Source organism: Octodon degus, unplaced genomic scaffold (genome assembly GCF_000260255.1).
Source record: "Octodon degus isolate 3935 unplaced genomic scaffold, OctDeg1.0 scaffold00002, whole genome shotgun sequence".
In the NCBI taxonomy this organism is placed as follows: Eukaryota; Metazoa; Chordata; class Mammalia; order Rodentia; family Octodontidae; genus Octodon; species Octodon degus.
The window spans coordinates 2,378,984-2,405,406 of record NW_004524578.1 but is presented as its reverse complement, the minus strand read 5'-3'; the positions used below and the strand labels follow the sequence as shown (position 1 = coordinate 2,405,406).

The 26,423-nt window shown below is 43.2% G+C and overlaps 1 protein-coding gene across 1 annotated transcript in view; it reads right to left on the bottom strand.

Moving 5' to 3' along the window:
- The window catches only part of Trpm1 (transient receptor potential cation channel subfamily M member 1), a 66,784-nt gene that overhangs the window by 19,969 nt on the left and 20,392 nt on the right, over positions 1 to 26,423 (bottom strand). Inside the window, 10 exon segments of the mRNA XM_023712193.1 lie at positions 1,170 to 1,302; positions 1,910 to 2,112; positions 2,881 to 3,025; positions 6,307 to 6,481; positions 8,219 to 8,470; positions 10,733 to 10,861; positions 14,739 to 14,870; positions 15,060 to 15,182; positions 18,307 to 18,535; positions 20,954 to 21,311. Coding sequence (XP_023567961.1) covers positions 1,170 to 1,302; positions 1,910 to 2,112; positions 2,881 to 3,025; positions 6,307 to 6,481; positions 8,219 to 8,470; positions 10,733 to 10,861; positions 14,739 to 14,870; positions 15,060 to 15,182; positions 18,307 to 18,535; positions 20,954 to 21,311 — 1,879 coding nt within the window.

Genomic DNA, 26,423 nt, shown 5'->3' with positions numbered 1-26,423 from the left:
GGGCCAGTATGCATCCAGTGCCAGGGACTGAACTCGGGACCTTGTGCTTGCCAGGCCAGCACTTAGACCACCAAGCTCTCCCCCCAGAAATAGCTGTTTGAAGTCCTGCGTTGGCTTATGTTTCTCAATAGACACATGTGTGTGGATTAGAAAGCTTTAATGGAGAGTATTTAAGGATATAAAGATGACCCTAGAATACTCTTAGGTATTTATCCTTCGGCTCATTCTTTTACCATATTGGCAAAGTCTTTTGAATGATGTTTTATCAAGTATTAAGATCTTTAGCAAACATTCATTGTTTGTAAAGGAACAAAGCCTCTTAAAAATCATGATTTTAAAATGCAGACAGTAAAAATTTCCAGTCTACCCTTTAGAGAGATTACTCTTTCTCAGCTCAGGATAGGGCGAAACTATAGTTCAGAGAATTCCACTGCATCTGTCCCTCCTGGCCTGCATTCATTTATTGAAGCATCCACTGATTCACACACACGTGCATTCATTCATTCGGCGTGTTTAAGGGCTATCACGTGAATTGTGCTGGTTTTGCAGGGTGCTCAGGAGGTGAGGGTGACTGAAAGGTAAATCCCACTCTAGTTTAGAGCTTCCGCTGTTACGGAGCATGGACGCGAATCCTCTCTCCCCTCTCCCCGCTGCCCAGGTCTTGCTCTCCTGAAGGCACGGAGGTAGGAGCCTTTACCTCAGCCTCAGGGATCTTGCTGCACCAGAGGGGCAGCAAGAGGCTAGGCGGGAGGAGAGCTCAGACCTTGCTTGGCAAAGGAAAGAGGTGCTAAGGGGAGAGAACGGTGGTTTTCTGTGGCTGATCATCCTCTCCATTACTGCAGGACTGTGTGGTAATGCCCCACCTAAGGAGGGGGTCAAAGTAGACAAGAACCATCAGGGATTTTTTAGCGGGGAGCTAATATTACTGATAAATGAAAAAAAAAAAAAAGACACAAGAATAAGAAAAAAATGTCAAAAAGAAATAATAATATTACTGATAAATGTTACTCCTTTCTACCTATAACACGTATTCATCACCCAAGAACTGTCATACTAGTTAAAAACCCCAGTCTAACTAAACAGGAGCTATCCAGGTGAATGCTGAACTGAGCTTCAGCATCCCCCTTGGGTGGGTCGCAGGGGTCCCCAGACCCTCAGCCCGGCAGCACCTCTCGCAAGTGACCCTGATGCGCTCGTCGCTGGATGACTGCTGCTCGTCCTCCTTTTCCCGGAAGTGCTCCTGCACACACTGCTCCTCGAACTCGTGCAGCCTCTTCAGCTCCTCTTCACTGAGGAACAGCTCTGCAGAGGGAGAGAAGGGTTGGCTTCGTGGAAGCAGAGCTCTGCAGAGTCCGCTGAGTTGCATCGCTGGGAATCTCACAGCCAGGTTTCATCTAAACTGCTTTCACCACTCGTGGATGGCTTCCTGACTACCCCCCTTGGCTAATGTCCAGAAAAAGGCTGTCACGTTCTGCAATCGTCTTTCTGCTGGAACACATCGGCTTACTTTATAATACAAAAAGAAAAAACAAACTGAAATTACCTCTACCGGGAAAGAGAAATCGAATAATATTTCCTGGAAACCCTTTTGTGTGCATTTTGTAACGAGTCAAGCATTATTTTCTCGCCCACTTTAGATGCAACAATTAAAACATTTTGAAAGGAGATTTGGATTTTTATAGATGTGTATACAAGAGATTTTAACTCCTTCAACTTCTGAAGTCCGTGAGCTGGACTTTGGCACTATTAATTACTAATAAATAAAGGGGTAAAAAAGAGGCATTTCAAAAAGCATAGGAATTAGAGTGTTGTATTTTTCACATAAGTAGTTCAGTGAGGTTTATAGGAAGGTATCCAACTGGAGCACTGATTTTAAAACTAGCCCAAAATAAAAGAGCTCAGGACATACTCAATCCACGATCCCGTTCTTCCTGGTCCCCTTCTCTTTTCTTCCTGCAGCGACTACTGAGGCGCATAATGATTATGTAGATATGGCTTAAAATGATCATCGGAGGGGGCAGGACAGGCCTGTCATGGAACGTCATAATCAGTTGGTAGCGCTGGAACTTCCATACTTGGTTGGATATCGACTTTACCTCAAAGAAGGTATTGCTTTGGAGAGAAAAGAAACACATCCACAGTTCGCTCTGTTGTTGTTTACTGTGATTTCCTAGAGCATCGGGTTGTGACGAAATTTGACAACATCGCAAAATGGCTCTTAGTCCAGCTGACACTGATTCCTTGGCCCCCTGTTTTTGTGTGTTTGTTTGTCCACCAATCTGGTGATCTATGCTCAGTGACATTTTACTATGTAAATAATTAGGAGCCGAGTATATTACATCGATGGGCACTGCTTTCTTAAAAATCTGCATCATAGTCTACTGACTGGTATTTTGTATGTGTAAGTATGGGAGCCATCCAGCTAAGCTTTGGAAGTGTCTAAGATTTTAACATAGTCAAGAAACTAAACGACTACTGTCTGCAGTGGGATTGAGTAGTTATTGAGCTTCTGGATTGAAGACGTGCTATTTTGGATATGAGGTAAGCGTGAGCTGTCCTGTTTTCACCCACAAGAGGCAGCAGACAGAGAGTTGCAGTAACGGCAAACGCTGGGGCGGTGGGAGGCCAGGCAGGGTCCAGGCTTCCGTCTTCTTTCTCAGGGCAGGAGCGGGAGCCAGGCTCTCCCCAAGGCCTGGTTCAAGTCTAAGAATTTTGTGCGGCTGATTAAGGTTGTACAGTAAAGACTGCAAAAATCCTACTCATGGAAAAGCCCCACCGAAGTTCTCCCCAGCGAGGGAAGGCGAGTCTCCCAACCTGCGGCAGCGCGAGCAGCAGCTGCAGCGCGCACAGTAGCCGCGTGCTGGTCAGCCGCCCACTTACTTGAAGACGGCGATCAGCAGGTTCACCAGCAGGATGTTGGCTACTAGGAGGTAGCAGGCCATGAGCGCGGGCGTGAGCCAGGCGCCGGGGATGCAAGGGGGGAGCCGCTTGCCGTCCTCGTCGTAGAGGTTTTCACCACATGGCGCTGAAAGAAATGGTCATGCTTTTGTGTTTCCTTTTCATAGTTAGTGAAAAGAAGAAATATTTACGGTTAATATTTTCATGTGATGAAAAGCATCAATTCATACAGAGAAGATGACTTTCTTTAGATCTCATATCTATACTCCGTCGTTCTTAGTTTGTCATATTTGCATACATTTTCCTGTCTCTTTATTGTTTTTCCATATAAAAGCTCCTAATGATTAAATAGAAACACATCTTCCTGGTGTCTTTCTATATCGTTATTACAGACTCACGTCTTCTAGTGGCTTAACATTAGATTACGTTGTCTTCTACTTGTTGCCTTGGATACATTTGTACATTAAATTTGAAAATAATTTTGTTCTCAAATGTGGGGTGGGTATCCCCACTATCCTCTCAAGTCAACCGTTCTGCATTCTGGGGTCATGTTTGAGAAATAATCTTTCTCCCTCTGCTCATTTGAAAGGCCACTTTGATCACAGCCCCATTTCCAAAAGGTAAAAGCGGGATGGTTTCAACACTGAATGTATGGCACGGTCTTACATTTTGCTTGCAGTTTAGAAAAAGTATTGACGTCAGAAAACAGAAGTCAGATTTGAAAATCAGGTTAGCACTTTCACTGCCCAACTAAAGAGAAAACTACTTAATAAACACATTTCATGAACCAAAGTAATTAATTCCATGCAACTTACGATTAATTTCCATGGCGTACACTATACAGTGATTAGAAGGCAGGAATTTCGTTCGTTTTTTTGGTTGTGATAAGAGAGGAGAGGAGGAAAGAAAAAAGATGATGGTTGAGAGAAAGTAGAACAAATAGTTTAACAAAATAAGGACTATTTTGTTGACAAGAAATGCAAACACTTCAAGCTTGGGGTTCATGGATTCACTTAGAAACAATGCTCTGTTTAGAAGAATTGTACATATTAACCCTAGGAAAAGTATTCCATGAATATTTATTTCACCATATTTCATAAGCAACAGAAAAGCTCACTAGTTAAAAATACTGTGAAGAAGATTTGATGTTAGTGGCAGATGATCATATTAATTCGCAGGCTGTTCAATTAAGCACTCGGTGTTTTGCACCAGAAAGACTGCAGAAACACAAATAGGTGCAAAATTCTTGTGTAATAGACCAAGATTATAAAACTGACATTCAATGGTATCACTGAACATATTATAGTTTTTTTTTTTGTTTTGTTTTGTTTTGTTTTTGTTTTTGTTTTTTTGTGGAACCAGGGATTGAACTCAGGTCCTTGTGCTTGCCAGGGAAGCGCTTATTCCACTGAGCCATCTCCCCGGCCCTAACATATTATAGTTTTAAGGTTACCTTTTTATCTTCCTTCATCCAATTTAATTTTAAAAAGAGAAGCGAAATGTTACAGCTTATATCTGGAGTTCAGGCACTCTTAAGGAAATATGTATGCTTATTTGGGCTAATATACTCTGAAATCAAATTAAGGTTTTTTTACTTTATGGAAAAAAGATAAAACAAAATTTCATAACAATAATGGGGGATAACAGTAGCTAATGCATTTCATATTGTTATCTTAGTTGCTCAGGGCTCAAGATAAGGGCATAAAACGTTCTCCAATCAGTATTACCACAAACCTTTTTTTAATGGACTAAGAGACACTAACAGTATAACAGATTTGCATTTTTCCCTTTTCCCTGCTGTCCTTTCTGCTTTCACCCACCCTCGTTCCTTTTTCTATTGAACAATTTCTTCCCCTTTCCCAATGCCTGTTGCACTTTTGGTCCTTATTTACTCCTTCAGTTTCTCCCACCAGGCAGACAATATGATTTTTATATATGTGTGTCTGATTTATTTCACTTATCAGTATGGTCTCAAGTTGTACCCAGTGACCTAGAAGTATCTTGTTTATTCTCCTGTATGGCTAAGTAATACTCCATTGTATTATAAGGCCTAGTCTTTTTTTTTTTATCCATTCCTCAATTGATGAGCATTTGAGTTGTTTCCAAGATTTAGCTATTATGAACTGTGCTGTTATAAACATGTGCATATATATCTCTGTAGTATGATGTTTTTAATTCTCCCAGGAAGACACCCAACAGGGACACAGCTGGGTGGAATGAGAGGGCCCTCTAATTGTAGTTTTTCAAGGAATTTGTGCACTGAAAATCAAATTAAGTTTTTATGTTCTGTTTTCCAACCTAAAAACACATCCAACAGTTGGCTCTGTGAATCTAATAAAAATAATGTTATCAAGAATCACAGTACGAAAGCTAGAAAGAATGTAATGAGTAAGGTTGTTATCAGTCTGACCTACTAGAAATACTGACCAGCCTTGTAATTCCTAAGGGAGGTAGACACTCAAACCTTCTATTCCAAACAGCAGAACTCTTCCATGCTGTTATACCTGATGCTTTATGATAAATACATGATACAAATGAAAATATTGGCACTGATAAGAAAATGGGACTGAAGCACCATGTTTCCTAGAAGAGCCTTAACGCCCTTGTTCAGTGGGTACAAAAACATTTGAGTTTCACATCTCTGTGACACAGCTGTGACCCACCAGCTCAGACAACAGGAGAACCAGGAACTAAGTTGCCCAGAAATCAATATGGGATTGTGCTTCGTTTCCTTTTCTTATATCCCAATTATTATTGATAATAAAAGATAGTGCCATTGTATATATTTATCAAACCATCACCATAAATATTTTAATTTATTGGGTTGTTATTAAAAATATAATACTGAAAAATAGTACTAGTAGTGCAGAAGGAATGAATGGCTAAGTGGAAAATGGGCTTTGATAGCAAGAAGAAGAAGAAGAAGGAGAAGGAGAAGGAGAAGGAGAAGGAGAAGGAGAAGGAGAAGAAGAAGAAGAAGAAGAAGAAGAAGAAGAAGAAGAAGAAGAAGAAGAAGAAGAAGAAGAAGAAGAAGAAGAAGATGATGATAGGGGACATGAGTTACCCTGCTTGCACTGTTTATTCTACTGAAATCACACAACTTTCTTTTCCTAGAGTAAAAACATATTGAGGAAAAAGTAGGCTGTTGGGTCATAATATATTCTCCAAGTCTGGCTTGAGGAAAGTGAAACTCAGAACCCTAGTGAATAGTTTTTAAAGTTAAAGAAATGACTGATATCTCAAAGTTTACATTCCATAGTCTACCCTTATTTTTCCATAAAGTAATGTGCCTATCGCAGGATGAAGACCACTTTACTTCCAAATTAATGCATGCTCTTCCATTAATTTGGAACTGATCATCTGCCTCAGAAGCAGGGAAGAGAATCTTACTATGAATTCTATTCTTACGGTCTATCTGGTCTGCAAACACTTCTCCGTAGATCATCCAGTAGGGCATGTAGAAGATGTTGCGGGCCAGTTTCCAGGAAGGCTTCTCCTCTGGGTGTAGAATGGCCTGCCGGGCTACTCCGAAGCTCATCAGCACAACTAGCATGATGACCACGAAATACAGCATGTCGATCATCTGGGTGGGGAGATCAGAGGTCTCTTACTGCCTGGACGCGTGGACCGAAGTCATCCAGGCTCACAAAAGGCTTCACAATTGCTGATTTAATTGGGACAAAGGAACCAACCCTCTTTCTCTTCTTTTCTCTTCCCCCACAGGCTACTGGCTTTTCTATTCCTCATACTACATTCATCTTGTTCTTAAAAAACTGCTGTCTTCATTTTCTCCTAATCCTCCTAGTTTCTCCTCCATCACTGCCCACTGCTGCCAAGTATTTGGATCTGGAATGTGCCTCAGTGGCCCCTGTGGCAACGGCTTAGCACCTAGTGGCACTATTAGGGGCAGTAGAACCTTTGAGAGGTGGGTCCTTGCAGGAGGCAAGTGCTTCCCATTAAGCTACATTCTCAGCCCTTTGCTTTGTTTTGAGACAGTTTCTCTAAGTTGCCTGGGCTAGCCTTGAACTTGGGATTTCCTGTTTTGGGGTTCCAAGTAGCTGCAATTATAGTCATGTGCTGCCTGCACCTAGAAAACCTTTTATAATTTGCATTTTATTGTAGTGACCAAAAGCAGGCTCTTCACCCATAAACAGATGTTCCTCTAGTCACTGCAGTTGCAAATTGGGAAGAAGTATAAGAAAAGATGAGAGTTTTCAAGAGAAGATAAAAAGTAGAAAAAGGATACACCTAAGAAAATAATCGGATAATGAATTGAGCATATGCACCAACATTCTTCTATTATACAAATGCCGAGTGGTTGCAACACACAGTGTTCTGGTTACTATGGATAGTAAGCAGGTTGAACATCCCCGAGCAAAAGGGCCTCACTGGAATTAACTAAAGCATATTTTTTTTCATAGCTCCAAGCTGCTTGGCCTAAAGAGTTATCTCCAAGTTGACTAGGCCTATTTAATTATTCAGTAAGTTTTGGGTGCAGTCCTAATGCCAGGGTTACCACAGGCAGTATAAGGATGCTTGGTTGGTCATGTTAATTTCATACTCTAGGACCTGTCGCCATGGATGTGGTTGGGCCTAATCCCAAGAAGAACACATGTCCACTCCAGGCCAGAGGCCAGGAGCCAAAGACCAGAGTGCAGGTGCAGGGTGGCCCCAGGCCCCCTTTATTTCTGGACTCTACTACAGTTTAGAATTTTTCCCATCAAACATCCTGAAATAGCTGTAACCTTTTAGAATATAAAATCTAGATTCCTATGCCAAAGCATGCTAAAAATATGGTCCTAATCACCAAGATGTAAATATTTTGAGATACTCTATTGTGCCTCTAAATTCTATTGAATCAAAAATTGCTGTTCTTTTATGTTCCAAGAAGGTGAAGCAAGCTCTGATAAAATTTGGAGATATTTTTCTTTTATTTCATTGTCAAAATACACATTTGCAAAAAAAAAAAAAATACACATTTGCAATACACCAGGAAGAATTTAAAAATGAAATTAAATGGTCATTTCTCAGTTTAAATATGGCATCAAAGGATGATGGTATATATTGATATATACATTCCATGTGTGTAGGAATATGCATGTATATTTAGTAAGCCCTCAGCTCGTGTTGTTCTATTAGATTTTATTTCTATCAATGTGCAGGAAATCTATGTGTCTCAAAACAAAGAAGAAATCCTGTAAGCAATCAGCTGCAAAGGAAAGAACAAACAAAATTGAAGGACCCACACTCAACCCCTGATCTGATATGTTAGCCACATTCGCATACTCGTGGTTCCACATTACTAAGCATCACTACTAACCATCTTTCCAATCATCATCACGTAGGGTCCCAGGTACTTGTTGACACCAAAGATGTCCAAGACACGGATGTACCAGAGGATGATGTCCACACAGTAGATGACCCGGCCATAGCCCATGTATGGCTGGTTCTGTAGGCGAAGGATTGCTCCGATCATGAACATGGAAATGGCCACGAGATCGGTGATGTTCCAATACTCCTGAAGCCAAACTTTGATTTTCTGGCTGAGTTTGCCTGGCTCTGACATGAGGATCTGAAAATAAACCCCAAAGAACAATAAACTGAGAGTTTTATTGGAAGCTTTGTCTTCTTAAATCCCAGTAAGATAAGACTTGTGGAACATTCCAGGGCATCTGATCCCTTTCCTGCTCAAAACCTCCAAACAACAATGTTCACAGGCAGAGAGATACCTAGAAAGGGAAATACCACAGAATCCTCTGTGTTCTTAGAGCCAGGCTTCCATAAACTCTCAGGAAATGCCTTCCAAATTCTCTCCTTCTGGCTGTAATTAAAGCAGCTGCCTTTTGATTTCTTTTCTAATTACCGGACCCATGCCTGTTGACTCACATTCTACACATATGCAGGAGGAAAGCTCTAGAATCTTCCTATGAATCATGGGTTGTCCCCCAGTGGGGCAGCCTTGCTATTGGATCCCTCAGAGCGGGGCTAGGAAAGGTTGATTTGACAGAATTCCTTTGCAACTTAAACAAGAGAAGTCAGGGGAAGGTTGAGCCAGATTTTCCATGACTTGGGGTAGCCTTTCCAAATCGTGACTGGTTGATTTGTTCTAATAGTGTTTGTAAATAGAATATCATATCTGCATCTGTATAAACAGCCACTAGGAAGGCAGTATGCAATGTGTTAATTATTGGAACTGTCCTACCAATTTGATTTGAAACTGTCTCATTGCTATTTATTTCTCAATAAAATTATGGAAAAAAAAAGAGATTTCTACAGAATATGAGAGCATTTCGGCAAGTGGCGTACCCCCACTAGCAGAGCCCTCCTGGTGAGCCAGTAGTGATGCTGCCGCAGGGGAGGGCTGCTGTGTCTGAGGGAGCCCTCTAGTCCTAGAGGTGGGGTAGAGCCCAGGGCCCCAGGTGCAATGGGATAGTGGCTGCCTACGTGGTAGTATAGGGAGTCTCACTAGTTTAATAAGCTATGCACACGGATGATGTCTGCTCTATCTCCTGTACCCGGAGGGCAGACATTTGGGGTAAAGGTTTTGCTCAGCCTAATCATGATGGTAGTAGCTATCATAAAGCAGAGCACTTGGGAATGCCCAGTTGTAGCAGCTCAGAATTTGAATGGAGCCCAGCTGGAAAGAAAGGTAGTCCTAGAAAAGGATGAGCCATACAGTTTTGGATTCAGCACTCTTGGTTTGTCAGGCTCGCATTAGATAGATGACATCAAACTCCTTCCACCTGGTGAGGTCACCAGGCAGTCATTTTTCAATCTAGTGAAAGGAACAATAGTAATTGCAAAATCATATTGATTCTGTATCAGAAAAGAGAGGTTAGGAAAGCTTCCTGGGTGCCTTTTCAGTTCATATGTGTGTTTTGATTGGGTACAAACATTCTCTTTATAAGTTAACATAGAAATTTCAAACTTGATGACATCAGGAAGAGAAGTACCTGGCCCCTATTTCCTCAGATACCTACCGAAATGGCCTTCTTGGAGTTCTGTTTAAATTTGCAAACCTCTCTGATATACAAGTCGTGTGAGATAAGACAGTATCTGTTCTTTCTCAACACGTAGTGGAATGCTCATTCACAGCAGATGCTCTGACCCTGACTGGGTCCCCCGCAGCTGTTCACCAGGGACGCATGCCCACCCCATCTCCCCCGGGGCTTCTGTGAAGCCCACATCTGCCCTCTCTGGGAAGTTTACACTTCACCAGTTGGAGCTGTCTCTCTGGTGGGCGTCAAACAACTGATAGGAGACCAAAACTCCACTCCTTTCTGTCCCAGTGGGGCAGTTTGTGAGCTCCTGGTTCACTCACATCCCCTGTAGGGTTAGGGCGAACCCTACTGATCCTAACTGCAACCACCAGGCCCCAGTGTCCTTCGCTTTCTCTCACTCAGAACCTCTTTCCACAAAGGACCTGCACAGGAGTTGCACGGGCAGCATGCCGGAGCCCAGCAGGAGCCGAAGTTCCACGCTGCAGCAAACATGGCCTCTCCTATGGCCCTGTTTTGAGTTTCAGATTCCAGAAAACTGAGGTACATTTATACCCAGCTATAGTAACTGGCTTATTCCAAGTATCTGGCAACATGTGCAGTGACTTTTAGATGGACTCTATTTTTATTTATTAAATGTCATTTATTTTGCTTGGATTTTGAGGTTCAAATTTAGTAGGAGAAGGCATGTCCGTCCGACACAAGACACTGGAATAAACGGGTGGTAACACTTCAAATGCCAAATAGCACAGCACCATCGTCTGTATGAAATGCTCTTCTAGGAAGAGCGGGAGGGGCCTGGGCATAGTGGGCAGGGTCAAGTCTCCGGTAAGCACCTCGCGGATCTTCTCCAGCGCCAGGCTCACGATGTAGGAGATGACGATCCACTCCTGCGGGGAGGGCCAGCCGTCCATCCGCACCAGAATGACGTAGTTGAACAGCAACAGGTAGCCCAGGTACGATATCTGGAAGAAAGACACGCTTGGATGAGCTGTGTCCTGGGGAAACACCCCAGAGTGAGGTTTTGAAATTTTCTTTTCACATTGATGTATTCTTTGGAATGAAGCTTTATTTCCAACTGGGATGACTTAGGTAGAGAACCTCCAGGCAGACGGGAGGTATTTTATATGTTCACAGGATACGAGACCTGACGTTCCATTTACTAGGTGAAAATATATTTATTGGTGTTGACAACCTCATGGAGAGAATTATGAAGTTGCAAAAATCATGAAACATAGGAAATTTTATTTATTTAAAACACTTTTATCTGGGCATGGTGGCACATGCCTGTAATCCCAGCACTTGGGAGGCTGAGACAGGAGTATTGTTAGGAGTTCGAGACCAGCCTGAGCTATAAAGTGAGTTCAAAGCCAGCCTAAACTGCATAGTGAGACCCTGTCTCAAAAAGACAAAAATAAATAGATAAATGAATAAATAAGACAATTTTATTAGTATATGTTTGTGATCCATAGTGATTATTATATAGGGAAACTTTTAAAAAATTATTAGTACATGCTGCAGTTCATAATGTTTATTTTAAGGAGTATGTACATGTATGTAACATATCTTAATTTTTCTGTTTTCTGTTACTTTCTGTTCATATTCCCTCCCCCTGCCTCTGGGTTTTTTTTCCCATTTACAAATGATCCAGCCCCCTGCTTCCTATTGTCTATTCTTTTTTTTTTTTTCTTTTCTATATTTAGGACAGGGTCTACAGGGTCTCACTATGTAGATCGGACTTTGTGGTGATTCTCCTGTTTTCAGCCTCCCAAGCACAGGGATGACAGGCGTGCACCACCACGCCCAGTCTCATTCACTGTCTCAGCACACCCCATGGGCGGGGCCAGCAGGGCAAGCCCGACTGTCCACTGCGCTCTGCCTAAACAGGCGCTTTAGTCTGCTGAGCTATCAGCCTGGCCCTATTCTTTTGTTTTATGAAAACCATTTATACTTTAGAAAAAACTTTTTACAGTTTGTTGGTGTGTCCTCTACATTTCTGGGAACTGGAAAATGTTACTGGCTCTTCCCAGCTTCACAAATCCCCCTTTCCTCTCTCTACTCCCAAGGACGGAACGAGGTTGGGAGCGAGCACATGGGAATGAACCATCTGCTCAGGCCCAGGAGCCAACCTAAGAGGAGGCTCGGCCCCCTCGGATATTTGCAGGTCAGTGTGTCCTGGAGGATGAGATTTTATTACAACTCGACTGACTTCTGTAGAGAACCTCCAGGTGGAGCAGAGGCATTTTATACGTCAGCAGGATGTGGGACTGAGGGGTGACAGAAGTGGTATTCGGTGGGCACGAGAAATTTCCTAACTTTTTGGCAGGAAAGGAAGGAGTTGTATGAGTGGGATCGAGGCAGGACACATGGGACTGAGAAATGGGGTGCTGAGAGGGCATCTGAAGCTGCTGTCCTCAGTCAGTTGTCCATGAAGCTGTGAAAACTTCAGCTTTGGGGTCCTTCCCTCGGGCAGGGACTTCCTGGAGATGCGGAAGAGGAGTGCTAGCAATCATATGTTTGCGACTTGGTTATTTATTTATTTTTTAAGATTGTCCTGCTAGTTGTCTAAATTTTGTCAGGGTACAGGTAAAATCCTTTGTATTCATTTTTAATAGGGCAAGGTGTGTTTTTTCTGTGCTAAAATGGAATTTGAGGACAGGGGAAATAGCTCAGCAACATAAAATGCCTGCGTGGCAAGCACAAGGTCCCAAATTCAATCCTTGGTATCTCAAACACACACACACACACACACACACACACACACACACACAATTGGAATTTGGTTCCCAAGGTGATGGTGTTGAGAAGGGGTAGGGCCAACAGGAGGCATTTAGGGCCTGAAGGAGGAGCCCTTGTGCCTAGATTTACGCCATCTCCATCTCTCGGGAGGGAAGGAGTTCTCCCTCTGGCAGTTCTCCCTCTCCCTCCATGACCAGCTGTCTGGGGAAAGCCTGGTTCTGTCAGTGGGGAGCGGCTATAAAGCAGCTTAGCCCCTTCGTCCTCTCCCCCACCGTCACGCATGCCTGCTTTCCCTCCTGGTTAGCCTTATGAGTTGAGCTTCTACGAGACCCTCTCTAGAAAAGCTTCATGCCCGCAACATGGTCTTGAACTCAAGAACTATGAACCCTTCTTTTACAAATGACCTGTTCACAAATATTCTGTTACAGAGACAGAAAGCGACCCCAGACAACTATCTATTCCTTGCAAGAGGTTTGACGTCAGAGTTCTCAAACTTGGGCTGTGTTAGAATCTGCAGCCAGCTGTGAATGTGTGACGCTCCCTACCACATCCAGAGAGCTTGGGAGGGCCTGGGGGTGGGGCCCAAGGCTGAGAAGCCTGCACTGAGCTGTCAGCCCCTTGCCTCTACCGTGCGGGAATCATCTGGACCTGAGCATCCTGCAGGCTACACGCCCTCAGGGCCCTCTCCTGGTTCTGACCAGGAATAGGCGCAGCAGTGGCTTCAGTTGCATTGTCAGATGTGAATACCGAGGGGCTGGGTGCTCAGAGCCACAGCTGACCTTGAAAGCATGCTCTGCCCCCCCCCGCCCACCCTCACTGATTGCCCACTCGTTACCTCGTACCAACCCCCCCACCATGTCCCACCACCTGCTTCTCCCCAGTCACTGGTAGAACCTTCATTCCATGGACTATAGCTGGACTTCATGAGAAATATTGACCCTTCTTCTCCATACTGACGTGGGTACCAGGCATCGTGTGTCTGGCTACCCCTCCTAGGGTTGCCTACAGTAGGCTTCAAAAACCCTACAACGAGTCTGCCCTTACTTCTGCTCTCATCTCCTGTGAATCTCGCGCTCAGCTAGTGCAGCCCTGGACACCAGAGGAGGCTGCAGGGTGGCGAGCCCTGCTGAGCACAGAGATTTCGATTGCTTCTCCCTCTTCAGAGTTCATGAGCTGGGTTCAGCCACACTGTATTTCTGACCTAGCTCAACAGGCCATGTGCCAAAGGCCTATTCTCCAGTCCACGGTGTGACTGGGAGAGAGTGGACCATGAAGAGGCAGGGCCTAGTGGGAGGCAGTTAGGTCGGTGATGCTGGGCCCTTGAGGGCGATCGTGGATGGCCGTCCTTCTCATCTCTTTCACTAACTGGCCATGAGGTGAGTGGTTTTGCTGCGACATGCCACACATTGCTGTGATCTGCTGCTTTGCTGGGGCCCCAAAAGCACCAGGGCCACTTGATCATGGATTGGCATCTCCCAAACTGAGCACCTGAGTTTCTAAGTTGGTTATCTCAGGTGTGTGCTATAGTGAAGAAGCTGACTAACATCAGCTCTCTGTCCTTTTAATAACCCCAAATTTAATGAAAAATAGAGTCCATGAGTTCACTCTTTAATTTACTATTTGTCTCTGTTAATTTTAAAATCAAGTTGTATTTCCTTAAGTTTGTATTGTTCAAGGCATTTGAAAATCTTTCCTCATAGGCAAACAGAATGTGACTAGTTTGCTTTATGAAATGGTGAGGGCCGGCCTGATAGCTCAGCGGACTAAAGCGTCTGCTTAGGCAGAGTGCAGCGGCGGGGGTTTGATCCCTGGGCCTGCTGTGCTGGCCCCTGAGCCAGTGACTGAGACTGGGCGTGGCTATAATCCCAGCACTTGGGAAGCTGAAAACAAGAGAATCACTATGAGTCCGATCTCTGTAGTGAGACCCCGTAGACCCTGTCCTAAATACAGAAAGAAAAAAAAAAAATGATGTATTTGGGACCAGGATGTCCATATTCCCAAATTCCAGTTTTGTTTTCATAATCTTATTAAAGACCTTGAAATTCTCTCTGACTCCAACATATCCCACTGAATAGCAAATGGTAGGGAGGAAGGAAGGCTTACTGTGTAAAACCAGAACTTGACAATGGGCGCGTTATAGAACTCGCAGATCTTTGTTCCAATGGGAATGCTCTTCTGCTTTTTGTGCTCATTCTCCTCATCGCCCTTTCTTGAGCTAGCGTCTGCATTTGCATCCTAGAAAAGAGGACAATGTGGGGCAGGCAGGTTGCTAAGTGAGAAACGCAGCACCCAGCACACGGGCACCTTTGGAAAGAGCAACACCCAACCCCACTACCCTCCAGTTAATAGGTTTTCTAAATCCACAGCAAGCAAATGTGGAAAAGGAGAAGAGAGTGATCTCTGAGGATCAAGGGTAGCACTGACCATATTTTCCTCTTCTTTTTCTTTGCCATCTTCATTTTCCTTTGATGTTTGGTATGAGAAATCATCATACGTGCGAAATTCCAAAAACAAGATAGTGGGTGGAAGGAGGATGCCCATGATAACCTACGAATGATGAGAAGTGAACGAGTGTTTAAGCTGTGGTGATTCTAGAAAAATTACCCTGTCCAGTGGCCCCTTCGCATCCATAGCAATTGGTTCCAGGAGCCCCTGTGGGCACCAAGCTCTGGGTGGATGCCCGAGAGCAATGACAGGGAGCCTTTGAGAGCATTCAGTGACACCAACTGCCCACTGTGACCGGCTTGCCACATGACAGGCATGCCACATGATAGGGGTGCCACATGACAGATGAGCCACATGACAGGTGCACCACATGGCAGGCATGCCGCGGGTTTGCCAGCACTGCTCTAGAACCTTAAATAGCTGAGTGTTTGCATCTACGCCATGCACATCCTCCTGTGTCCCTGAACTCAGGTTCCCAGTGTTTCCCACCTGAACCACGAAAGCCTTGCAGCATCGCCACCTTCTAGGCTTCAGTGTTCCTGCTGCAGTGTGTGGTCAGTCATATACACCTCACTTCGCAGGTAACTGCTTTCTCAAAAACCTTTAGGACCTCTTTATTCTTGGTGTTCTGAAACCACTTGTTCATTAGTATTTAGGGTCTTGTACAATATCAGCTTAGTGTACGATACAGAATTAGACAGGCATAACGTTCATATTTTTAAGAGACAAAGTATGTTCCACTTGCTCATGTTACAAAGGATAACTTCATACAGCTGGAGAGTGCCTAATTCAAAAATCTGAAGCTTGAAATGCTCAAAAGCCTGAAACTGGGCTGAAGAGATAGCTCAGCGGGATAAGCGCCTGCCCGGCACATGTAGGATCATGAGTTCAATCCCCGGTAATAAATAAATAGATAAATAAATAAATAAATAAATAAATAAATAGATAAATAAATAAATAAATAAATAAATAAATAAAATAAAGCCTGACACTTTTGAGTGCTGACATGATGCCACAGTGGGAAAAATCCACATTTAACCTCATCTGACTTGTCATAAAATATAGGTGAACTAACAACATTATATGCAATTATTTTCAGGCTATATGTACAAGGTATACATGAAGCATAAGTGAATTTCATATTTAGACTTAGATGCCATCTACTACATACCCTATTATGTTTATGAAAATATGCAAATGCACTTCAAACATTTTAGGAAATGGAGGCTCTACCTATATTGGTTGTTATTCATTCTCATAGCAATCTCATAAAAATTACCACTAGAAATCTTGTACCTGTAAAGCAGAATAGTTTCTTAAGATAACCTAGTAGTTGACAGTAGTAAACAGCAGAGATAGCTGTTTCTATTGATTGAAATAGAATTGTCTCTCCACTATATCTTTTTCAAATCTTTCCATAGCTCAGTATTCTCTCATAAGCCCCATGTAGTGAAATCATCATATTTAAGATAACATCGCATATTTTCAGCGTAGAAGGAAACCTGTAGAAACAGAGCTCAGCTCCCCGCTTTCGTAGTGGGCAGGTGACTTGTCCAGGGTGCAAGACTAGTAGGCTCCAGGTGAAGACATGGACTAGGATGGGGAGTGGTATATGCCAAGCATGGTGGGTACAGGGTCTCTGGCATTACTGACCACAGTGGTGCAGGGCGTGGTCTCTCGCGGGCCAGCTCGGAACCTAGGCTACTTACTGTCAAAGCTTCAGGTTCCCCATCTATAAGGCAAGGATCGTCGTCATATCTCCCTCCTGGGATTGCTCAGAGCAAGCCAGTGGTCCCTCTTTATCTGTGAGGGATGTGTTCCAAGACCCCTAGCGGACTTCTGAAACCACGGACAGAATTAGATCCTATATATTCTGATTTTTTCCTGTATGTCATGCAGCATTGCCACATAATACTAGAGCTGATTTGTTTATCTAAGTTTTGTGCCCCGGTGCTCCTTTTGCATCACTAGTTTTTTTGTTTGTTTGTTTGTTTGTTTGTTTTTGGTTTTTTGTTTGTTTTTCTTTTTTTGAGGCCATTATTAAGTAAAATCAAAATTTAAGTAAGTCATTTTCATACAAATTCTGTGCTACTGGGGCCGTTGTTTGAACACCAAGGTAGCTACTAAGTGACTGACAGGTGGGTGGTGTGCAAAGGGATGGCTCACATCTGGTGGGCGGGGCTGAGATCAGGTGAGATTTTATCACGCTACTTGGATAGTTCACAACTGAAAAGTTATGACGGAAGCTGAGCGTGTAGCTCAGTGGTTGAGGGCTTGCCTAGCAGGGACCAGGACTTGAGCTCCAACCCCAGTACTGAAACAGTCAACTTATAAATTATTTATTTCTGGAATTTTCCATTCAGTATTCTTGGACTCTGTTGATTTTGGGTAACTGACACCAAGGAAGGTGAAACTTCCTGCTGCATCCTTGGAGCAGGCCTGATGGACTTACGGCGCCTGTGGAACCCAAGTACAAACTCCACACTGGCGGGTGTACGAGGCTTAGTATGGTTAAGGAAACCACATCGTGGCCTGCATTTGTGCCACACTTTTGGAATAAGCTTACACTGATTGATTTGTTCTTGATCTCTATGAAGGATTCATCTCTGTCTACGTACGTGTTTTGGAGGTAAAAAATTCAGCCCTGTATGAGCTAAAGCCCTGTGCCACATGTGACGGCTTCCTCCAGTTGTTCCGTTCAGCTGGCAGAATCTGCCACAGTCACGTGGGATGCATGCTACCGGCAGACTCCGATAAACTTCTGGCTTTTTGCTTAAACAGTTATAGGAATACACTGTTGGATGTACATCTAACTAATAATAACCAGCTAAAGTATAGTACTTATAGGTAAGGGATAATATGGGTTTGTAACATTAGTTTTAAAAAGGGAAAGTTTTGTTCTGTATATTTTGTTACCTTTTGCAAAATAAAAGAATTGTGGGAGCCGGGGAGATAGCTCAGTAGAATAAGCGCTTCCTTGGCAAACACAAGGGCCTGAGTTCAATCCCCGGTTCCTCAAAATAAATAAATAAATAAATAAATAAATAAATAAGAATTGTGTACTAAAAACAAACAAACAAACAAAAAAAAACTTGAACAAGGGGTAATCCTGTGATTGGAATGACCTGCAGGAGGTGCTTAGCTCAGCTTAGCAGGGATGGAAGAGTTCAATAGATGTCCCTTGTCAGTGCTGTCTTCCCCCACCTCAAGGCTCCACAGCATTTACCTTCAGGCCAGGGTTTTTCCTCATTCGAAGCCTTCCCATCCACATGTCTGTCAGCAGCATCTGGCTGCACGTGTGGGCGATGAAGTCCCGATGTTTGGCTGCCACAGCCAGTTTGAGGCAAGTGGAGTTGCTCCAGTTTTTCAGCTCATAGGTCAGCAGCTTCATGGCTATCTGCTCGTCGTGCTTATAGGACTGGTCAAGCAGCTCCACTGCAAGCTGACCGAAGTCTCTGGAGAGAAAGAGGGAGCCAGGGTGAAGCCGCCATGTCCATGAGATCTTTTAAGGTGGACGTTTCTGCAGAGACATGGGAGCCACTGCCAAAGAATCCTCAGTTGGACTGAGGTGCTCGGTAGGTTGGGAACTAATTATTCTTGTTACAAACAGGGTGACAGGTTGGCCCTGCATCTGCCCTTCAGGCCCTGGGGATATAGAGAAGACCGGAGGACCAAGGAAAGTTGAAAAATGGCACCTGAGCAGTTGGCAGTTGGGGGAGATGCGCTCCTTGGGGGAGGGGCATTGAAAGAGGATGCCAGGAGGACTTGCGGGCGGCTCTGTTCCTTAATCTGGGTGCTGACTGTGTCTGTGTTGTATTTGTGAACAGTCAAAACATACATTGGGCGTGTGCTTTCTCTGCACATGTGTAGCGCTCCCATAGAGCACTGGTCACCAGAAAAGTCAGCCTCAAGGCCAAGACAAGGTGTAGGCATCGTAAGGCCTGGAGGAGGGCATCTAACTGCTCGTGGAGGGGAGGTGGCAGGAACAGGGCATGCGTGTGTGTGTGTGTGTGTGTGTGTGTGTGTGCATATGTTGGGGGCAATCACCGGGAATACGACACACACTAGGTTTTGAACATCAGATTTCTTCCTTTTTCCCTGATCCTGATTCTAATACTTAGGGATTGCCAAAATCACATCCTATCCCTTTAGCATTTTGTCATGGAATGTAACTAAAATGTGGACATGTAGGGATTGCTTTCCTCTGTTTTTGTTCCTTCATTTTCTAGATTGTGTCACTGTCATGAGCTGAAGGATGGAGAAAGCAGGATTATGTGTGTGGGAATGGCCTTCCCTGTGCCCTGTGAGGCCTGCTGCCTGCAGTAACTCCTGCCTCTGGCCCATGTCCTGGGCTGCAGGTGACATATTACCAGGGAGAACTCCAGGGAGCAAGGCATGGCATCTGAAATTTTTGAGGTAAGAGAACATGTCCCCATTCAGCCTCAAACTCCGAACATTTAGAAATTGGCTAGTAATTTTAGAATGCACTGCGTCCAAAATAAAAGTGGCGGGATGTAGCCCGCAGAGATGCTGGGTGTTGGCAGAGGACTCCGTGCTTGCCTCCTTGCGCTCACGTAGTTGGGCTGCGAATTCAGCTCTCCACTCTGGTGCATGAGGAGCTGGGCAGCTGCCAGTCTGTGCTAACAAGCAAAATCTGAGCACGACAAAAAAGCCAGCATTTCTTCCTATCTCCATCCGAGAAATGAGGTCCCAGGAAAGACTGCTGGCCCAAATCTGGAGGGACAGATAGGCGGGCGCAGAGAATCGCCACTCACTGGAGCAGAGACAGCGTAGCCCAGAGCGAGTAGGAAACAGAGCTTGGGCAAGGTGCTTCTGCTGGCCAGTGTAGGCGGTCCACAAGATAAAAACTCCAGGACCACAGCGGCGTCCTGCGCAGGAGCCTGTCCAGGTTCTTACAATGAATAGAGAAGAAAAATTCCTGGGCTTCCAGCAGCAGGAGGGTGAAAGAAATTACTTTAAAATGTTCCCTAGCACACTGCTCTTTTTAATGGGGCCTGCCCTCAGGAGAAACTAATTAACTAACTGAGCCTAATCTCCTGGGTTTGTATTAAACCTAATCTACCGCAGGAGAAGAGAAATGCCCAACCCCAGTGCCTTGAGGCGTCCTGCCCCACCTGGGAGGAGGGGGGTAAAAAATAAAAACTCTGAGAAACCCTTAGGACAGTCACAATCCTGGGAACACACCCCAAAGTCGCATAGCTCACTAGGATGTTTCTGTAAAGAAATTTGTCCTTGCATAGGAACTGAGGCAAGAAGAGGCAGCATGCCAAAACAGCGAGAAACAGAAATGCCCCAGAGAAGCAGTAGGCAAAACACTGAGTGACTTTAACCCCAGTGAGCCTCAAGCAAGAAGTATGATGGGGGCCCCTTCCCACAGAGGGACAGGTACTCAGGGCAGTGGTCTCTCCTGGTGTGACTATGACGGCACAGTGGATCTTTGGAAGTTAGAAATCTTTTTCCATTAGAGACAACCTTCTTGTCCAAGCTTCCTTATGCCCAGGGCATAAACCACTTTCCCCTCCTGTCTTCCAAGTGGATGAAGAGACAGCATAGTAGACCAGGAGGTGGGTCTGGCTTCCCTGCCACAGGGAAGGAAGCAGCAGGGGTGACACAACAGAACTCTTTAGTGTTTCATTGTACTCCTGCTCCCCTCTTTCCTTACTATACAAGGCCCTGGTGTGCCTTATGCTGGGGAAAGGGAGGCACGGGGCAGTAAGAGGCCTCTCCCTCTCCTTGGAGCTCACTTTGAGTAGAGCCATTTGATCCTTTTGGCAAGATAAATGGCCCCTGACTGAAGGAAGCGGCAGGTACGTGGACCCGAGCGATGGTAACACTGACCCCTGGACACTAACTTGGAATTGTTGTCCAGGTCTTGGGAGATGTCATCCACCAGCTCGCTCTCGGAGGACTCGTGGGCCATGGCCTTGTAGAGCTTGCAGGCCACCAAGGCTTTGGCCATGCTCTCCTCCCCGCGCTGCCACAGGAAGACGGCCATTTTCTGGCGCTTCATCAGCACGGCCCACACCATGAGCTCGTGAAAGGGGTACTGGAACCGGCTCACGGCGGGGTCATCCACGTCGATGTCAATCTCTTCTTCCTTTTTCTTCTTTTTCTTTTTCTTCCCTTTGGCTGGAGGCTCATCATCCTGAGGCAAGAACACATTTCACCCCACAGTTCTTCCTAAATGTACAATAAAGGGTTCTGGCACCGCTGAGGAGAGGGAAACTTGCCCTCAGAGGTAATGAGGAGCTCTCTTAGGAACCTCTTAAGCTTCCCCTCAGTCTATTAATCCTTCTGAAATGATGTACATGCTTATTATGACAACCAAACCACTTACAACCAAATGAACTCAAAAGGCATGGTACTGTTTGGGTACACTATAATCCTGGGTTAGCAAGGGTTATTGTTTTTGGTTTTGGTTTTTTAAGAAGCATTTAATTGATGCAGCAAAACTAAAACAAAATGAAAAACCTCCCCAAAACTAAAGGTAAGTAACACCACAGGAGACGTAAAGGGCCTGGTCTGTGTCCTCAGGGAGCCTTCCAGCGTGGCAAAACACCAACACTTGTTTGACAAATGTAGCACTGCCAGACATTAATAGGAAAAATGTAAAAGCGGATAGAGGAAAATGTTTCAGATTTCCCTCTAATGGCTTAAAAAAGCAAACATTCCTCCTTGGACAGGCACTGTCTTTTCCTGTGCTGTGCAAAAGGAACAGGATCTGTAAGGAAGGCAGTCAGGACTAGCGGAGCTGGCAGTGAAGTCTGTGAGGCTTAGGCTATTTCAGGCCAAGGCTTAGACCCAGAGAACGACAGAAACAGAGACAATCAGCCCTTTGTGTCCTTGGGTTCTGCTTTTCAGATTCAGCCAAGCTTGGATTGAAAATATAAAGAAGAAAACTGTATTTTTGTTGAATAATTTTTCTTGTCATTATTCCTAATGATATAGTAGAATCAGTGTTTCCATGGTATTTATACTGTATGAGGTATTATAAGTCATCTAGAGATTATTTAAAGTGCTCAGGGAGATGTGTACAGGTTTTAGGTAAGTATGACACTATTTATATAAGGGGCTTGAGTATCAGATTTATTATCCTTGAAAGATTCCAGAACAAATCCCGAGCAGAAACTGAGAGGTGATTGCATTTGCCATTTTGCAAATGGCTTTCTCATCAATTATCTACTTTAATTTTTAAAAATTCTTGAGGGATTTTTTTTCCTATTGTACTTCTGGGAACCAAAAGCAGGGTCTGGCCCATAGTGAGCAGGCGCTCTGTCACCAAGCTGTACCCTCAGCCCTATTGTCTGCTTCTGTGCTTACAACTGCACTGAGAGGTGAATTCCTCCCAGTCTCTCTGGTGGAGACGTTGTGGCTCAGAGTCTGAATCGCTCCTCTGCGTCCACCCAGCCAGATAGGCTGAAGACCCTGAGCAGAACTCGGCTCCCCAGTGCCCTTCACAAGTGCCTCACCAGTGACGCATGTGTTCTGTCAAAGCCAGCCATGATAATATTCTTATGGAAATGGTAGCATCTTGATTTACATGTCTTCGGCCCAAGTTTTAGATTTTGTCACAGTAAAACTACAATCAGTAAGTTAGGGAGAGTTGGTCTGTGCTGTGGTTTAGACTTGTGGTATCCCCAAGAGCCTCCCAGACCCTGAAGGTGATTGGATTGTGGGGCACTGTATCCATCGGTGGATTAATCAGCTGGATCATGTGCTGTTTGTAGATAGGGCCGAGTCAGAGGAGGCAGTCCCTGGGGGTGGACCAGAAGGGCAGACCTTCCTCTTGGGCTCCTCTCTTGTCGCTTGGCTTCTGGGCCACCACGCATGGCGTGATCGGCTCTCCTGCCAGCCCTTCTACCATGCTGTGTCTGTGTTCGAACCCACCAAAACTGACCTGAAACTTCTAACACTAAGACCAAATGAAGCTCTTCTTCTTTACATTGTGGATGTTGGGTATTTTATTCCAGCAATGAAGTAGGTTAAAAATGGACATGACAGAATTTTAAAAAGTAAACATGGTTTCATTTTCAAGAATGTGTAAAACGAGGTAAACATAGTCTAATGGCCAGAAAATGTTTTAAAACAGAAGTTCCACAGATCTGCCTTTCAATACCATACAATCTTACTAAAATATTAACTGTCACAAATTTTCTTAAAAGAATGGCCAGACAGAGAATATAACAAGGATTTGATTTCCCTAAAATGCAAAGGCCTGCCACAAATCATAAAGAAAAGAAAAACAACTCAATAGAATAACAATATGAACTGGAAAAATGAAATGAAATCCACACGTTGACAATCATAGTAAGTCTTCAAAAACGCCTCACTTAGAGATGAATTTGAAAAAGAAATCAGTAAGCAGGGAAGCAGATTGAATTGCAGGTACCAGGTTGTATCTGATGTATGAACATAAGAATTGTAGCTACAGAGAGTCTCACCAAAACCAGCCAGGCATTGTACTTGCAGAATTTCCTGTCTCAACAACTTGTACATGGCAGAAAGCATGTAGGCTACATTCCTGAATAGACAGAAATGAACAACACTAGGGTCGCCAAAACAAAAGCCTGTATCTGGAGGGTTTCACATACACTCCTAAACAATTCCTGGATTGAAGGGAAATTATAAACTTTTTAGAGATGAAAGGCAACAAAGGTTCTATTTACCCAAAGCTGTGGGGTACCATGGAAATAATTCTCAGGGGAAAATGTATATATTTAAGTGTTTATTGGTATACAAGCAAGACTAAAGTAACTCTAGAAAAAGTATATGGAAAGAATGATTAATAATAGAACCAGACATTAATAAAATAGAAACAGAAAAGGAAGTTGTTCAATAAAGCAAAAACACCAATAAAATAGGTAGGCAACTATGGTTAAGAAAAAAAGAAGACAAAATTTAAAAAAAAAATCAGAATAAGAAATGGCACACAACTAAAAATATGAAGATCAAAAAGACTGAATCCTTTATAAAGGTTCATACCAATGAAATTGAAAGTCTAGAAGAAATAAATTTAGTTTAAGAAAATGCAAATTTGCTATGTTGGCTCTAGAAAATAGAAAACCAAAACACGTATGTTTATATTAACTGTAATAAAGGTAATGAAAGATAAATATAACAGGGCTGGAGCCAGGCCATTATACAGGTAAGTTTGATAAACTTTCACACAATGGCTAAGTACAACTTGACACAAAGAGTTCGAGATACTAAGAGATTATAGAATACCCCTAATACGAACAGGATCCTAAGAGCAACACCACGGTGCCACAATTAACAGTTCTTAATTGTGAACACGGAATTAAAGCCTTCTATATTGAAGCCACATGAATTTGGGTTGCTGAAATTTGAGAATTTTTACAATAATAAATCTTTATAGTCTATGTTAATGACATTTCTTTTAATTACTTAAATGTTTTTATATGTAGTGTTTTATTCTTAAAATTTCCTACTAAGGGTATTTCTGGTACTTTCTTCCTATTGTGAGGGAACCTTAGTTGAACTCTTGGCTTTTCTGTATCTGAATACAAAATAGTATTTTTTGTTGATAATCATTTTCTTCCCTCTTGGAGTATTCTTCCTTTGGCATTTATTTTTCCATATGGTAGAATTTTCAGAGATCTTTTGAAGGCTAAGAATGATAATGCCCAGTCATGGTGTGGCAGGCTTGTATTCCCAGTGCTTGTGAGGCTGAGGCAGGAGGACTGCCACAGACTCGGGGTCATCCTGGGCTACACAGTGAGTTCAAGGCCAACCTGAACTACATAGAGAGACTCTGTCTCCAATTTTTTAAAAAGTCTAATAATTGTTGTGGGTTGTAAATAGATGCCCCCCCAAGCTTCATGCTCTCATGAGTAGGGGTCTGTGGAGTGAGTGGATCCCGAGTGTAGGATACTAGATCAGTCCACTGGTTGGTGTAGCATCCTTCTGTGTGGAGGTGGGGTTTACGGAAGGGAAAACGCCCACCTTGGGTATTGGTGGCCCCAACCAACAGTTTTTTTTTTTTTTTTCAACATGGGTAGAATAAAAATAGAAAGAAGAAGAAACTCTTGCTGCCTCTTGCCCACCAGGCCACGGACAGTTTCTCTTCCGCTGTGTCCCTCTGCTATTTGGGCTGCCTTCAAACTAGCCAAGTACGGACTGAAACCTCTACACACTGTGGGCTTAAGTAAGCCTTTGGTCCTTTAATTTACGTGTGCCGGGTATTTTGTCCCAACAATGAGAAAGTAACTAAGACAATGATTCTGTCAGCAATAATAGGCACGCTTGTCTTCTTCTTGGTTTTGATAGGAACGCACTGCTTCATCGTGTTGGTTGTCGCTGTAGGGTATGTACATACCTTGACTACATCAAGGAAGTCTTTTACATTACCATTTGTTTTACCATTCATCTTCCAGTGAACTAAATCATCTTTAAAACTGAGAAGGTTTACTCAAAGGAAGAGTTAATGTCTAATTGCTTGATCTATCTTGCATGCCTGTATCTGGTATTCTGAACAACAAATTTGATAACAATACATAACATAACAGCCATTGTTAATTTTTTGTTCTAGTTTTGATATTCTGTACATTTTTATTCTATGTTGCTTTGTTTTTGTCTTTGTTCTTGTTGTTTTTGTTTTTTCCTCTTTAAAATAAAAAATAAAATAATTAAATATTGAAAAAAACTGAGAAATATGTTTTACATTTAAAAAAATTCCTCTTTGGTATCCACTAACAAATTGTCATGTAATATCTTTTTCCTCTGACTTTGGATAGGATCCAATAGAATACTTATTAATATTAAGCTATATTTGTAGTCTTGAAAAACTTTACTTGTTGAGGACCTTAAAAATATCCTATTGAATTTTTTTGGGTATTATTCATGATGTTCGAATGTGTAGATGGCATTATGTTCTAGGGTGGTTTTTTGCTGCTATTGTTTCATCTTTCCTTTTACAACTACGGTTTTCTAACTCTATCAAATAAATTTGATACCTTTCATTCTTTTAAATGTATGTGATCCCTTTGTTAATTTGGCTAAGTGATCTAAGTAGATCTTAGGGAGCTGTGTAGTAGATTTATTCATGGAAAGCAATTTGCTCATTTTGTGTTAATCAAAGGATTTACATATATTTGACCAAGGTATCATAAAACCATTGATCCTATTGAAAAAAAAAAAAAAAAAAACCATAATCATAAAACCATTGAAAACAAGTTCTACTTACTTCCATTCCTAGAAGTTTAAGAGCTTTGGGCTGCAAATGAAAGAGGAAAATAAAATTTAGTTACTCAAATAACAGGGCCCAGGAGATGGCTCAGTGGAATAAGCGCTTCCCTGGCAAGC